Source organism: Mesoplodon bidens (genome assembly GCF_964165515.1).
Source record: "Mesoplodon bidens genome assembly, chromosome: 6".
In the NCBI taxonomy this organism is placed as follows: domain Eukaryota; kingdom Metazoa; phylum Chordata; class Mammalia; order Artiodactyla; family Ziphiidae; genus Mesoplodon; species Mesoplodon bidens.
The window spans coordinates 77,345,258-77,362,600 of record NC_138162.1 but is presented as its reverse complement, the minus strand read 5'-3'; the positions used below and the strand labels follow the sequence as shown (position 1 = coordinate 77,362,600).

Here is a 17,343-nt window from a genome sequence, read left to right as displayed (position 1 = left end):
ATGGTGGTAAGAATTAGAGCCAACTTCTTGGAAACTATGCAAGCCAGAAGACAATGGTGTGACATCTTAAAATAGTGAAAGAAGAAATTATTTTTTAACATTTTAGGTGTGATAATTGTACTATGGTTTTATATATATATATATTATATATATATTATATATATATATATATATATATATGGGTTTTTTTTTTCCCTCAGTAACCCTTATACTTAAAGATTCACACTAAGGAATGCTTCACAATAATCAGAGGGGAGGGCTCCTCTTGTGGATGGAGGTAGAGATAAAGTAAGATTGACCAGGAGTTGATGATGGTTGAAACTATGTGATGAACACATGGGAATTTGATATATTTCCTCTCTCTCTCTCTCTCTCTAAAAAGAAGAAGAAATGGGTAGAAGACGTGAAGGTGTCATAGCACATATCCCACTAGGTTTCTCTGATTTTTTTTTTTTTTTTGCCTCTAACTCTTTTGCCAGCCTTTGATTCACAGTGGACTGACAGGTTCCCAAACTAGGGTCACAGGGTCCTGCAGCCACCCTCTCCAGTAACACCAACCCAATAAAGCCTACCAGTGCCAAAGCTCTCTTCTCCACACAGAGAGCACCGGCCTGAGTCCATCAAATTTGAGAAGAATCTCCATCCAGCTGGGGTCTCATACACAGGGACCTTCATTGATTTGGCCACTCTGAAAAATGAAATTCGAGGCAACAGTTAATTCATATTTCTCCTTTCCTTTTTTTTTCTCAGCACATAAGGAAGTCTTTAAGATCTGTTAATGCCATAACTAGATTTTAGAACATCCTGAACAACGTGGACAGTTTTCAAGATGGCAAGCCATTAGGTAGAGAATGATAAATAGCCTATTCCAATGGTACTCAATTTTGCTTTCCCATAATATAGAAGATGTTCAGTTAATGTACAGCATATTCTCACATTTATTTTTCACTTCTATATATATTCCTTTATCTTGGTGGTAAGATCCCAGTTGGGGAATCTCGGAATCTAAATTAAGGTGGTATTTGGGTGCAAACACTTTGGAATATTGTTTGACAGTATCTACTAAAGATGAATATACACATATCCTATGAACCAGCAATTCAACTCCTAGAAATTAATACTAACGATGTAGTAGACACTGTGGTGCACTGCTCAGCTTCACCTCCAACACGCACACGCACACACACACATTTTAGGACTTTTAGGACTGGAACACTCTACCAGCTTCTAGGAGTGTTGATGGCTTCTAGGAATGGTGACAGCTCACAGATGTGGCCCCCACCCTCTGCTAAAGAGAGATGTCTCACTCAAAATCATGCTCCCTTCCTTGGGTCAATCCACATCCAATGCCTGGCAAATGAGAGATATATAAAGGTCTAGGCTTCTTGCCCCTATTTGGCACAACTCTGTAGGGCCCTTTCAGCTCCAACTTCTCTGTCTGATCCTCCTTCCTCACTCCTCCATAGGTATTGCTCTTGAAGGAAACTTTGATCTTGATGGCAGAAAGGAATAAAGTTCCTGCAAGTGAATCTCTCTCAGAGCTGCTTCCTGGGGAACCTAGCATGTGACATTACTCAACAGAGTATGTACACAAGATTTTTTTTTTAATGATCATAGAATCACAATTGGTAATAACTGAAACAAAAGTCCATCAAAGTAGAAGGGACAAATGATTTGCAATATATAATGCAATAGCATAAGTTTCATTGAACAAACTAGTGCTACATGCAACAACTTGAATGAATCTCACAGACATAATATCACGTGAAAGAAACCAGTATCAAAGGAATATACACTATACAGTTCCATTTAGATAAAATTAAAAAACAGCTAAAACTAAGCTCTACTGTCAAAATTCAGGCTCAGAGGACCCAGAAGGTCAAGTATTTTGTTCAAGATCTCACAGAGATAAGAGGCAAAGCTAGATTCTGGACCCCAGTCTGCTTAATTTCTGTCCATGTTCCATTCTACTACACCATGCTGTCTCCCCAAATGTTTTAGTGCTTCAAGACATATACAGACCTCAAAGGTGGCTGGGGAACGAGCTGCTGCCACAGACACTGGCCTGAAGAGTTTCATCAGCCCCACATGGAAGCAACCCAAAGAGAAAAACATCAAATGCCTGCCACCAGCAAGGTTTAGTCCTTTGATGACTGTACGTGCAGAAGGTGACCATGGAGAGGAACCAGTGAGGGCATCTCGGTGAAGAAGAGGAAGAAAAATACACAAAGGACAAAGGACACGATGTAATAGTGATTTCTTTAGGTTTGTTTTGTGACCACCTAGAGGAAAAAATATCTAGAACTCTTGCCAGAGGAACATAACACTTCTCCTTCCATTGAACCCAAATGTAATTAATGTGCTCACAATCTTGAAAAAACTGTGTGCCAAGTCTCTTTCAAGTTTGCTTTGAGGGACTTCCCTGGTGGCACAGTGGTTAAGAATCCACCTGCCAATGCAGGGGACATGGGTTCCATCCCTGGTCCGGGAAGATCCCACAAGCCGTGGAGCAACTAAGCCCGTGTGTCACAACTACGGAGCCTGCGCTCTAGAGCCCACGAGCCACAACTACTGAGCCCGTGTGCTGCAGCTACTGAAGCCCGCACACCTAGAGCCCACAGAGCCCACAACAAGAGAAGCCACTGCAATGAGAAGCCCATGCACCGCAACAAAGAGTAGCCCCCGCTCACTGCAACTAAAGAAAGCCCGTGCGCAACAATGAAGACCCAACGCAGCCGGTAAATGAGTAAATAAATAAAGGTTCAACTAAAAAAAAAATATGTCTTAAAAAAAAAGTTTGCTTTGAAAACAAGCACCTTTTGGATGCTTGGGTGTTACATCAAAGGTTCTCTTTTCCTCAGTAGTCTAAGAAAGATATACAATCATGTTTACATCCTGGTAGGAATAATGAAATAAATCCTCTCCAAACTGGAGGGCAAAGGTAAGCTTTCACAGCCATTAATTTATGGTCAGAAGCTCAAGGAAGGAGAAATCATTCACATAGAAGCCTTCTAGGGCAGTGCATAATAAAGCCGGGGTCAAAATTAATTTAGCTAAAATGAATGCATAAGATTACAAAATAGAATATGCAACATGGGGCAGAGGTGAGGGTAAGAGAGAGGCTAGAGGGTGTGGGGATATATATTCTCTGGTCAAAACATTCTTGTTGGTTCAAAGCCAAGTTGGCAGAACTGAAAGGAGGGGAGAGGATTTCCCCAGCTCCACCCTTCTCAGCTGATCACTGTCAGGAGGTCATCAGGCTGAAGGCTGAGGCTGGATTTTAAAAGACCGGATACTTTTATAAGTATGAGCCACATTTGCAGCTGTACAAGCTAAGATAACAACATGGGTAATTAAATTCCCGGATCCTGAGCATGAGTTGATGTGTCCTAGAGTCAGAAAGGAATGCCCCTCCCTTCTCCTTCTACTGAACTTGGGATCCATCCCAACCATAGCATTCAGCAGATACCAGGCTCCAGACTGGTTTTTGGCAGGAGGCCCCAGTGGAGTCGCTGGTACAAAAGCTAAAAATGAAGCTGCTCATGCTGAGGGTCTGCACCCCTCTCCTTGACTACCACCACCATGTGCCAGAGACAAACAAAACTCACTTTCTAGAAAAGACCAGCATATAAAGGAAAAGAAAGAAAATGAATCTGGGCCACAATTTTCCTGCAAATGGGACTGAGCCTTGGCAGCCAAAACAAAACAAAACAAAAAAAACCATGGTGGGCTTCCCTGGTGGAGCAGTGGTTGAGAGTCCGCCTGCCGATGCAGGGGACACGGGTTCGTGCCCCGGTCAGGGAAGATCCCACATGCCACGGAGCCGCTGGGCCCGTGAGCCATGGCCGCTGAGCCTGCGCGTCCGGAGCCTGTGCTCCGCAACGGGAGAGGCCACAACAGTGAGAGGCCTGCGTACCGCAAAAAAAAAAAAAAAAAAAAAAAAAAAAGGTGGATATAAGCTTCTTAGTGTGGATTTTAAAACCTCTAAAAATGTGGCTTCAGGTTGGAAATAGCCTCAACCTATTTTGCCAATACTTTTTCCCATGATACTCCCCATATGCTCCTAAAAACTGAACCATCTCTTATTTTCCAAATATGCTCTTGCATTTTTGTTGTTGTTTTTTACGAGTCCTTCTTTATGCTTTTCATATTACCTGGATTAATCCTCCTTTCCAATCTCTCTCAAAATACTTCCCTTTGCTTCAAAACCTATCTTAAATGCCTCGCCATCATGAATCCTGTGGCAAAGCCTGCTAGTGGTCAACAAAAGTATCTTTTCCTGGACACACAGCTGGACTACACTTCCCAACCTCCCACGAGGTTCACTGTGGCCACGTGCTGAGTTCTAGCCAACGGAACTCCAGTGGAGACAATGCACACGCTTTTCAAATCTGGTTATTAAAATTCCCCATCCTCCACGTTCTTTCTCCTTCTGCCAGTCTAATGTGGACAAACCCAGCAATCCTAGAAGCCACATGTTGAAGATGGTGGACCTACAAGTTGGAAGGATCTGGATCTCTGAATCACCATTTGGAGCAGAATCAGTCACCAATCAAGAACACTTGCTTTTAACTTCTAATGACTGAGAAATAACCTCTTGCCATGTTTGAGCCATTGTACACTTTGGGATTAGTTCTGTAGCACCAGCTCCATTATCGTAACAAATACAATTCTTTTTTCATTGCCGTTATCAATCCAAAGTAACCCTTCCTGCCCTAGGCTTCCTCTCTTGGTAGGGGGTTTTTATATTCACATTGTCATTGTATATGTTGTTACCTTCTTAACACTCTCCCTCCACACACAGATACCATCACTACAACCACCAGTGTGTTAGTTCTTTGAGGGCAGGGGCTGCATCTTATATACTTTTATAGCTCTTCAGTGTCTAGGATAACATAATACCTTGTCAGACTTGCCCTCAATAAATTCTGTATGATTTCAGTTGACTAATATCTATTATTTAAGGAGGATTGTTGAATAGCAAGGGGAAAAGTCTCTCTATTTTATGGTCTTTTCTCATTGTAGGTTCCTTATATTATATTAAGAAATAATGAAGTAATTTCTGCGTGTTTTATTTAAATTAGTCATTTTGAGCAAAGAGAATTTCTCCAGGTATTAATTGGTGGGGCTATCAGGATAAGACAAAGGCATTTCTTGAAAATAAAGATTTTACAGAATGAGGGCAGTGCATATATGAGTCAAAAGTCTGAGAAGCAGGGGCTTCCCTGGTGGCGCAGTGGTTGAGAATCTGCCTGCCAATGCAGGGGACACGGGTTCGAGCCCTGGTCTGGGAAGATCCCACATGCCGTGGAGCAACTAGCCCCGTGAGCCACAAATACTGAGCCTGCGCGCCTGGAGCCTGTGCTCCGCAATGAGAGGCCACGATAGTGAGAGGCCCGCGCACCGTGATGAGGAGTGGCCCCCACTTGCCGCAACTAGAGAAAGCCCTCACACAGAAACGAAGACCCAACACAGCCATAAATAAATGAATAAATAAATAAATAAATAAATAATTAAAAAAAAAAAAAAAAAAAAAAAGTCTGAGAAGCAGAAGGACAAATTATTTCTATTTTACCAGTCTGGTGGTCGCCTTACCCTCATGTGCTCAAACGAGATAACAGATGCAAAAGCATCCTGAAATGTCCCTAAAAGCTCACTACATGTAGAGGTGCTAGCACACCCACCTTTGCACCTCCCGCATCCAGCGCCGTGCACGCCTACAGTAGGTATTAAAATATATATTAACTTAATTATACGGTCCTACATCATTGTACGTGACAATATGCTACTGGAATACCAACGGTTACTAATGACTCTCTTTTACCTTGCGAGAAAACAGCCAAATAAAAAATGACGAATTATGTCAAGTACATGAGGCAGCGTCAGCTACTCTTGGAATTCTACTTTAAGAAAGTTCCAATAGATTTTAAAAGGAAAAGATCCAGGTCGCTCTTCCTTCAATTTATCTTCAAACATCCACTTTCTTAAGAGCTGAGCACACCTCTTGGTTCTATTTTCTACATACTGAACTCTCAGCCCCTTTTTAAAAAGCCTCCATCTAGGGATTCCCTGGTGGCGCAGTGGTTGAGAGTCCGCCTGCCGATGGAGAGGACACGGGTTCGTGCCCCGGTCCGGGAAGATCCCACATGCCGTGGAGCGGCTGGGCCCGTGAGCCATGGCCGCTGAGCCTGTGCGTCCGGAGCCTGTGCTCCGCAACGGGAGAGGCCACAACAGTGAGAGGCCCACGTATCCCCCACCAAAAAAAAAAGCCTCCATCTACATAGATTAGGAGATATCTGCATCACATATATCCAACAAAAGACTTATACGTAGTTTATATGTAAAAACTCCTACAAATCAATAAAAAAGGCAGATATCCTTTAAAACATGGGCAAAAATCTTGATTAGGCACTTTACGAAAGAGGATATTCACAACCCACAAAATGAAAAGACAACCTATGGAATGGGAAAAAATATTTGCAAACCCTATATCCAATAAGGGGTTGATATCCAAAATATATAAGGAATGCTTACAACTCAATACCAAGAAAACAAACAATCTAATTTTTTTAATGGTTAAAGGGTCTAAATAGGAAAATAAATTTTTCTGAAGAAGACACACAAATGACCAAGAGATACGTGAAAAGATGCTCAACATCACCAATCATCAGAGAAGTGCAAATCAAAACCACAATGAGATATCACCTCACACCTATTACTGGGCTTTTAGCCAACCTGACAGAATGGCTATTATCAAAAAGACAAGAGATAAGAGAGCCAGTGTGGATGTGCAGAAAAGGGAACACTTGTGCAGTGTTGGTGGGAATGTACACTGGTACAGTCACTGTGGAAAATAATATGGAGGTCCTCTCCTCAAAAAATTAAAAAAGAACTATCATATGATCCAGTAATCACACTTCTAGATATTTATCCAAAGGAAATGAAAACAGGATCTCGAAAGGATATCTGTACTCCTGTGTTCATTGCATCATTATACACAATAGCCAAGATACAGAAACAACCTACATGTCCAATGACAGATAAATGGATAAAGAAGATGTGGTATATAAATACAATGAATATTACTCAGCCACAAAAAAAGAAGGAAATCCTGCTATTTGCAACAACATGAATGAAACTGGAGGGCATTCTGCTAAGTGAAATAAGCCAGAGAGAGAAAACCAAACACTGTAAGGTATCACTTAAATGTGGAGTCTAAAAAAAAAATAAACCTGAAGTCATAGAAATGAAGAGTAGATTGGTGGTTGCCAGGGACTGGGGTGGGGAGGTGGAATGGGGAGATGGTGGTCAAAGGGTACAAATCTCCATTTATAAAATAAACAAGTTCTAAAGATGTCTGTATGTGTATAACTGAGTCACTTTGCTGTACAGCAGAGATTGGCACAGCATTGTAAATCAACTATTCTTCAATAAAATATTAAAAGATAAATAAGTTCTGAAGATCTAATGTACAGCACGGTGACTATAGTTATTAACATGTACTGTGTACTTGAAATTTGCTGAAAGCAGAATTCTCACTAAAAAAACTATGTGAGGTGATGAATGAGTTAATTAACTTGATTGTGATAATCATTTCACAATGTTTATCAGTATCAAATCATCACATTGTATATTTTAAATATATTATAGTTTTATCTGTCAATTATATCTCAATAAAGCTGGAAAAAATAACCAAAAAAGCTAGTCATTGGTGACAGAAGTCAGGATAGAGGTTATCTCTGGGGAGGAGCGGGAGGTAGTGATTGGAATGGGGATCGAGGGAGCTTCAGGAATGCTGTTCTGTTTCTTGATCTACAATGGTAGTTACATGGGTGTGTGCACTTTGTAAAAAGTCCTTGAGCTACGCATGAGATGTGCCTTGTTAAATATACATTACGCTTCATTTAACATTATTTACTTATTTTTAAATAGACCTTTACTGGAGTATAATTGCTTCACAATACTGTGTTAGTTTCTGTTGCACAACAAAGCGAATCAGCCACATGCATACACATGTCCACATATCCCCTACCTCTTGACCCTCCCTCCCACCCTCCCTATCCCACCCCTCTAGGTGGTCACAAAGCACCGAGCTGATCTCCCTGTGCTATGGGGCTGCTTCCCACCAGCTATCGATTTTATACTCGGTCGTGTGTATATGTCGATGTTACTACTCTCACTTCGCCCCAGCTTCGCCCTCCCACGCCATGTCCTCAAGTCCATTCTCTACGTCTACCTCTTTATTCCTGCCCTGCAACTAGGTTCATCAGTACCTTTTTTTTTTTTTTTTAGATTCCATATATATGCATTAGCATACAGTATTTGTTTTTCTCTTTCTGACTTACTTCACTCTGTATGATAGACTCTAGGTCCATCCACCTCACTACAAATAACTCAATTTCGTTTCTTTTTATGGCTGAGTAATATTCCATTGTATATATGTGCCACATCTTCTTTATCCATTCACCTGTCAATGGACATTTAGGTTGGTTCTATGTCCTGGCTATTGTCAATAGTTCTGCAATGAACTTTGTGGTACATGTCTCTTTTTGAATTATGGTTTTCTCAGGGTATATGCCCAGTGCTGGGATTGCTGGGTCATATGGTAGTTCTATTTGTAGTTTTTTAAGGAACCTCCATACTGTTTTCCATAGTGGTTGTATAAGTTTACATTCCCACCAACAGTGCAGGAGGGTTCCCTTTTCACCACACCCTTTCCAGCATTTATTGTTTCTAGATTTTTTGATGATGGCCATTCTGACCAGTGTGAGATGATATCTCACTGTAGTTTTGATTTGCACTTCTCTAATAATTAGTGATGCTGAGCATCTTTTCATGTGCCTCTTGGCCATCTATGTCTTCCTTGGTGAAATGTCTATTTAGGTCTTCCGCCCATTTTTTAACTGGATTGTTTCTTTTTTTGATATCAAGCTCCATAAGCTGTTTTATTTAAAAGAAAAAAACCCCTGTAGTATTTATGGCTGAGTACATGTTTAAATTAGCCTTATTTACATCATCCCAAGAAATAAACTACTGAAGATGGAGTTTAATAGCATTCTGGACATGCTGGTTAAGGTCTGGTAGACATGGAACAAAACTGCCTGCAAGTTTGTCCCCTAGTATTTTCACATGGATGAGTTCACTCCCAGATCCCTTCTTTGATATCTGGCACTGCTGGCTGGAGCTGCTCTGAGGTAAAAGGCTTATGTGAGTTTGCACTTTAAATGCATTTCTAAGGTGGCCTACCCAGCTCACCAATAAGAATCAAGCAGAGTTCGACTAGGCCTTGTTTTCTAATACCGATCTCAAAGTTCACTCTTTCCTCATCCTTTGAATGGAGCAACTCACACTTTCAGGTAAAATAAATATAAAACATGAGGCTGTCACAATAAGATGACCACAAAAGTTTTTCAACCATATATATAAATATTAATATATGTCAACTTTAGCAGCAAGCTGCTTGTTCCTGGGGCCTGTAGTATCTCAGCCTGGTCTGAACCTCAAAACTCACATACTAAGTAACACCTCCCTTGCCTGTCTTATCAGGGAAGTCTTAAGGATCAAATGAGATGGTATAAAAAGAAAAGAAAGTGCTCTAACAACTGTGAAATGTCCTACGGTATTACATCACTATTACTGTTCTGGGTATTGGAACTTTCACTTAATCCAAAGGGAAATGGACATATCATTTAAAGAATAGTTATTAAAAAAAAAGCAAAACATAACTGTATGTTTCATGCTCCCTAAAAAATTCTAGATTTGGGGCAATTGTAAAACAAACAAAGGTGGACCCCAAACCCAGGGGCTTTTGCTGCTTTATCTAAAAGCTTCTGTACTTTCATTTTAGGTAAGTGTTACAGAGGAAAATAGGATCCTTCCCAATTAGATTTTAACGCTTGTTAGGAAACATAAGGCAGGCATATTTCTGAGGATGTTCACTTAAAAGAAAAAAATTTGGCTTTGGACTTGGACCAAAGATCCAAGAGAAAAACACGTAAAATTGAAAGAATCACAGGTTCGCTCTCTTAAGCTAGCAAATACTCGGGAACCCTATGTCTGGGAATCAACAAGTGTCTATGTTTACCATCTTGATGCTTGAGAACTTTGATGTAAATTGCTCCTGGTTCTAATTATTTTCAAAGAAGAAAAACTGTTGAGGGGCTAGGGCTGGCAAATATTAAGCCCCAAGTGTTCCAGTTAAGCTGAGAGGTAAAGAGAAGACGGACTGTCAGTTGTCCTTCAGATTCCCATGAGACTGCTTCCCGAAGAGCAAAAAGTGAAGCATCTTCTTGTCTTTTTGTTTTGCTTTGAAGTTTAAAGTATGTTGACACCTTACTGAAGCTTTTTTTTTTTTCTTTTTTTTTTTTGCAGTACACAGGCCTCTCACTGTTGCGGCCTCACCCGTTGTGGAGCACAGGCTCCGGACGCGCAGGCTCAGCGGCCGTGGCTCACGGGCCCAGCCGCTCCGCGGCCTGTGGGATCTTCCCGGACCGGGGCACGAACCCATGTCCCCTGCATTGGCAGGCGGACTCTCAACCACTGCACCACCAGGGAAGCCCGACACCTTACTGAAGCTTTTTAAAAAGCCTATATAATACCCTTGGAAGATTTGGAATCACTTCCTTTACAACTATAGACAAACAGTAGTGAATGCTAACTGATGCGACAGCTCTAACCCAGGAGATAAAACATCTCACGAAACCAAGCTTCTCTTTCTTAAAACCTTCTGTGTTTCCTCTTCTGGATTCAATCAGCATCTTTTCCTGGATGGTATTAAAAAAAGCTTATTGCTCTTAGGTCATAAAACAGGAGAAATGGGACATCTGGGCATGGAACATTAAATAAATAGACAGCGGCTGTAAAATGACACTCGTTTTAAAGGAAGAACAAAACCCAGAGAAAAGAAGTATTTGTATAATGCTGCATCACCATTCTATGGGTAATACCATGAGCAGAGGTAAACAGTAAAATATCATGTCATTATCAGTTTTCTCAAAGATCTGTGGCTTGATGTATGACCCAGTTCGCTGTTTCCTGGGAACTCAGGTCAACTCATCAGGCAGCCATGCCTAACTGGGCTCTGAGAAAATGAGCATTTATCAAGGGACACAGAAGCACCCACCCCAACTGAAAGATATCACATATTCAAGGCTGCACTTACCCTTCCAGGATGTGCATCCTTACTCAGGATTGGGTTTAATTTTGCTGATAAGTATAAAGAAAGCTCATGCCACATTAATTTATCTTTTTAAAAAGTTTTGATTTAGTAAGACATAGTTATGTGGGAAGAAACGATTGGAGAAGTTGATGTCCTTTTGTGGGAAATGATGTTTACAGCACAAGGTAAAGCTGAGTGGACAGGAAAGGGAGGCAGACGTGCACTGCCGTGGAATCAAGTCCAAACACCTTTGCGTGGACGAGAGGATGGACTCTGAATTCTGACTGCCTGAGTCCCCCCCAGCTCCACCCCTTCTTGGCTGAGTGACCTTGGCCAAGTTACTTAAACTCAATAAGCCCAGCTCTTTCACCTGTGAAATGTAATAACACTGAATATCCTTATTCAGGGAGGACTAAATGGGGTGATCCTTGGGAAGCCCCAAACATTCAGAGACGTGCACGGCCAGCAGCAACAGCTGTTAGCATTGTTACCTCTCCAGCTGCTGCTTCCTGCATTTCCCTCTGTCCTCCTGCCAGAGCACACTGCTATTTTGGTAGAGCCTCCTTAAAGCACCATGCAGCTTCAGATCCTGGCACACATAGTTCACATAGATGGGGATACTCTTCATATCAGTTAGAGTCCCAACAGGAATAGATGACACAGTCAAACTGAGTAATTTGAGGAGAGTTTAACACAGGTGCTGGGCTTTCCCGGTGGCGCAGTGGTTAAGAGTCCACATGCCAATGCAGGGGACACAGGTTCGATCCCTGGTTCAGGAAGATCCCACATGCCGCAGAGCAACGAAGCCCGTGCGCCACAACTACTGAGCCTGCGCTCTAGAGTCCGCAATCCACAACTACTGAGCCCACACGCTGCAACTACCGAAGCCCATGCACCTAGAGCCCGTGCTCCGCAACAAGAGAAGCCACTGCAATGAGAAGCCCGCACACCGCAACCAAGAGTAGCCCCCGCTCGCCGCAACTAGAGAAAGCCCGTGTGCAGCAACGAAGACCCAACACAGCCAAAAATAAATAAATTTTAAAAACCAAAACAACAAAACACAGGTGCTATTTACGCAGGCGTGGGCAGTGGAGAAGGGGAGCACAATGGACAGTACAGTACCCCAGGGCAAGTAACATCAGGGTGAGCATTACCCCACCCCCAGACTCATTCCTGGAACCAGAGACAGAGCTGGGTGGAGAGGGCTGCCTGGAGGGAGCCATGACCTTCAGAGGAGACACGCTGCCAGCCCATAGAGACCCATCAAGGAGAGAAATCAATTCCTGACCCCATTCTACTCCAGCTGCCTGGCATCTGTAGTGCCCCCAATTGTCCAAACCCAACTGAAATCAGGAGGGAAGATGAGCCAGTTGATACAGTCCATAGAGGTCAGCCTGTAGGACAGAGTGTAGGGAGAGAGTGGAGAGGCATCCCGGGGCAAATGGAAGATACCCAGCACTCTTTTCATCCAGCCCCCTACACTCAGGCTATTTCGACTATCCAGGTCAATGTGTCCAGTCCCTTCTTTGTGCTGCCACAGGAAACCCTACCAATGACACACTCAGCACAGGTTATTGCATTAGATGTTGGGACAGCTGACTGCCTCTCATCTGTGAGCCCCCGGAGGGCAAGGGCTCTGACTGGCACAGAGCAAGTACTTAATGACATTTGTTAATTCCATGCAAACATTGTGGGCTCTATCGGAACACAGACTTCTCCTACATGGGTACAAACGTCATTTAGATTCCAGAACTAAGTCCTTCAAATACCAGAGGGAGCAAGTACATGAGACCGTTGAAAGCTCAGGATAAAATTAAGTTACGGTGGATGAACTTCCACGTGGAATTACTTACAAAGAGTTGGCTGAAAAGATTGATAACCTTACTTCTAAATAAGTATATGTTAGTTTACCAAGTCCACTGCTGTAAGTTTATTGTGAAAAGGTAGGAGATTATGGTAAAACTGGTCTCTTTTTACCTTTGCGGGATTTCTCAGAACTAAATGCTCATTTTACTGTAAAACTTTAAAGAGACGGGAGGGTGCATATTTCTCATGTTTATAAGTAGCACCTCGTGGGGCTGACGTTTCATGCAGCACATGCTGGAAAACACTGGTTAAGATAAACCAAGAAATATATCCCTTATATGACTATAGCAGGAGTGCGCTTCAAAGGACTTTACTCCCACTGAACACTTTTGAAGAGCAAGGCAGAAGGAACATGTCAAATAGTCTGGAGTCACATCAAGGATTCTCAGGAGGGCAGGGGACATGGGTTCGTGCCCAGGTCCGGGAAGATTCCACATGCTGCGGAGCGGCTGGGCCCGTGAGCCATGGCCGCTGAGCCTGTGCGTCGGAGCCTGTGCTCTGCAACAGGAGAGGCCACAGCAGTGAGAGGCCCGCATACCGCAAAAAAAAAAAAAAGGATTCTCAGGAAGATGCCTTTCCCAAAGAGGCTTGAGAGACAAGTTAACTGGAAGGGCATCCCCGGGTGGAAGGGCATCCCTGGGAACCGGATACCCTCCTCCAGGTCCTGGACTGCAGGAAGCTCTGGGCTCAACAGAGGGAGGCAGCCCAGGGGCAGGGCCAGTGAGGGTGATTGACAGCAGGGCTCTTAGCTATCTAAATCTGGTCCTGGGGTTCTGTCCCTAGGGAGGCGGTAGGGGAAGAGGAAGGAGATGGGGAAAGCAGCTGTTTGTATTCAGGGTGACCCATGCAGTGGGCTAGACTCTCTCTCAGAGGGCCAAGTGGTCTCTGGAGGATGGGGACCAAAATAGGTTGGTGAGAACACACAGTTCCTGAAATTAATTGAAGAAGTAGAGTCTCCGTGGGGAATTAGAATGCCTCTCAACTGTTCTTTCCCCCTTTTCAGAGACTGAGGCACAGAAATGTTTCTCTGTGTGGATCCATTCCATGTTTTCGGCTGATTGCTGGGCCTAATTGGGGACCCACAGAGGAGGGACGGGGTCAGCAGAGGACACGATGGCTTCTGGGCATTGAGAACCACTGCAGGGGCACAGTCTCCTGTGAGAGGAACAATTCTCTTCAGGTCAAGACACCACTTCCTACGGTGAAGGGGTGATACAGATGAGTGGAGAGGTAGGAGCACTGCCTTTTCCTTCGGCCCAGGCTGCAGCCCAAGCAGTGCCCTGGTGCTAAAGGTACTACATCATCTTTGAGACCCAATAATTTCCAGCTTTCAAGAAAGTGTGGTAGCACACTGCTTTTCTTAGAAGAGAGCACTTTAATGCCACCTGTGAAAATACTGTCATAATAAATATTTAAATGTAAGTGTCCTCAGTGGGAACATTGCCCCCTTGGAATGCGGGGCCCTTACACAATGCACAGCCTGTGCAACTGGATGCAGAAGCTCTCCATCAGTTTCACCTGCATGTAGCCAGAGCAGAAGCTATGGCTCTCAAGTCCCTTAAACATATTCCTGGTGTAGCAAGGGGTGGGTCACACCCTCCCCAATGGTCCTATGACTAAGGGTGGACCCTAAAGCCTTTTGCAGTCTTTGGACTGTTGAAGACACAGCTTTAAACAGCACATTTTCTTTTTCTCCAACCGTATGCCCTACCCAATAGCATTCAGAAGTGGTGAACTCTGTGAGTGTGCAAGTGTGGGTGAGGCCTCAACCCATATCATACCAACCATATTAAAATATATCTACATCTCACATAAAAACTGACTTCTTGCTTTAAAAGAATCTTGAAAGGATTTTTATAATTTTGTTTTTGAAATGAGGCTACAAGTCACTCAATTAACTATGGACAAGATTTCTCATCTATCATGCACACTTGGGAATCCTTTCAAAATGAGAAAATACATACTTCAAATTATTTTCAAGTGTTGACTATTTGGATACTAAATTTAATAATAAAGTGACAAAATGTTACATTTTTACATTAAACTAAGCAGTTACTCATGTCGATGTTGCAGTTTTCTTCATTTTGGAGTTAATACAGTTGACCCTTGGACAATACAGGGGTTAGGGCCACCTCACCTGTGCAACTGAAAATCCGCATATAACTTTACAGTTGGGCCTCTGTATCCATGGTTCTGCACCTGCAGATTCTACTCATCTCAGATCATGTATTACTGTAGTAGGTATTTAGTGAAAGAAATCTGTATATAAGTGGACCCATTTAGTTGAAACCCGTGTTGCTCAAGGATCAACTGTAATTGTTTTCAGGTCTCTATTTTTAAGGCTATGAATATCAAAGGCCCTAGGCAAGAAGCTGAGGATGCCAATGACGGATAAAATGACCCAAGTGCATGTGGGCACGTGTGTGTGTGTGTGTGCTTGTGTGTGTGTGGACATGTGGGGGGGGCATGTGTATGCATGTGTATTGTGTGTTTGAGTGTGTCAGGGGGTGGGGGGGTGGGGGTGTGTGTGTTGGGGGCAAGGGAAATTGGTGTAACTCTTGTCAGAATCTTAGGTAGTTTCTTGCACAATAAGGTTTCGGGGAGAATGCTTCATCTTCTCCTTTACTTTATCCCCACCACATTCTGCATACACTATACTTATTTTCAGCAGGTCCTACAAATCTATTTCTGAACATTCCATCCCAGAATTCTCTCAGCCAGCTCCCATTTTCTCTGCCAATATCCAATGCAGTTAATAATGCCCATCTGGAAAGCCAGATATGGATGCATGCAACCCCAGCACACTAACCTGGCACTAGGCTACTGACTGAGTTTCTTGGAAAAATCTCAAGGCAATGCTCCAAAGGTTAGAAAGAAAATATGGTCATTCACTTGTAACAGACTTTCTAGCTGGATGAAATACGACAGTTGGGGTTTTTTCCCCTAGTGAAACCAAATGTGTATATTCAACTCAAATAAAAGTAGCAAAATGACTTCCTATGATGTAAACTTTTATAAACTTAGAGTAAGATGACATCTATGGGGTACCCAGATAGTGTTTTTAAAGGCCTCACCTGCCTCACCTGGCACACAGCTTGGATGAGCTTCCCCCTTCTTTTGTCTAGCTGGTGGTGCTTAATCACTCAGTTTCACAGAAGAAGCCAGTGCTTCCCACACTTTCTTGATAATAACAATCATCTGGGGTACTTATTAAAGATAAAGATTGCTAGGCCCCTCCACAAGAATATCTTGAATTAGTAGGTCTTGGTGTCTATGCTTATAACAAGTAGTGTTTCTTATTTCTAGAAGATTCTTATTCTAGGAGGGTTTATAAAAAGCTGTGAGTGAAGACAAACTATATGCAAATGATGGTGATCAATTAAGCAATGCAACCATATATATATATACATGTATGTATATATATATATAGACTTTGGGCAAGATAAAAACCTTTATTTACAAACATTCTATACTTTAAAAGATATATACAGAGTAAAGGATTTGGATTAAATATGACAAATATATATATATGATATATATACATATATATATATATGTGTGTGTATTCAAAATGCTAATAACCATTTTTTTTTTTTTTTTTTTTGCGGTACGCGAGCCTCTCACTGTTGTGGCCTCTCCCATTGTGGAGCACAGGCTCCGGATGCGCAGGCTCAGCAGCCATGGCTCACGGACCCAGCCGCTCTGCGGCATGTGGGATCTTCCCAGACCGGGGCACGAACCCGTGTCCCCTGCATTGGCAGGCGGACTCTCAACCACTGCTCCACCAGGAAAGTCCCTATAACCAAATTTTGATGTACATATTGCCCAATGTTTAAGAAGTCCTCAGAGGATATTATTCGATTGGGAGTCCAGACTCAGATTGGCACTGAACATCAGGGTTAGCCTAGATGTGAGTCTGTCTCAAGAGAATACAGAAGATGGCAATCAAACCCTGGCAGGCTGAGGTTCAGCTCTCGCCGCACCATGGCACTTTCCGCAAACGTGAGCAGGACAACCAGCCCCCTAGCCTGTAAGTACCGCACTGTCTTTGAAATCCGACAAGCCTGGGTTCAAAGTGCAGCTCTTACACTTTTCATCCTGTGACCCTCATAGGCCACTTACCCTCTTTTATTTGTGGTTCACATCCAAGAAACTGGAATAATAACAATACCTGCTGCTGAGAGGAGTGGGTTTACTTCGCTGCTCACTTCTCCTGTAGTGCTCTAGCAGCGGTCCCCAACCTTCCTGGCACCAGGGACCGGTTTTTTGGAAGACAATTTTTCCATGGACCAGGGGTGGGGTGATGGTTTTGGGGTGAT

General features: G+C 42.9%; 1 protein-coding gene across 1 annotated transcript in view; it reads right to left on the bottom strand.

The window, feature by feature from the left end:
• The window catches only part of PGM5 (phosphoglucomutase 5), a 193,138-nt gene that overhangs the window by 75,067 nt on the left and 100,728 nt on the right, over window positions 1-17,343 (bottom strand). The window contains exon 7 of the mRNA XM_081238180.1: window positions 573-688. Within this exon, the coding sequence (XP_081094306.1) occupies window positions 573-688 (116 nt within the window). The remainder of the gene's footprint in view (window positions 1-572; window positions 689-17,343) is intronic.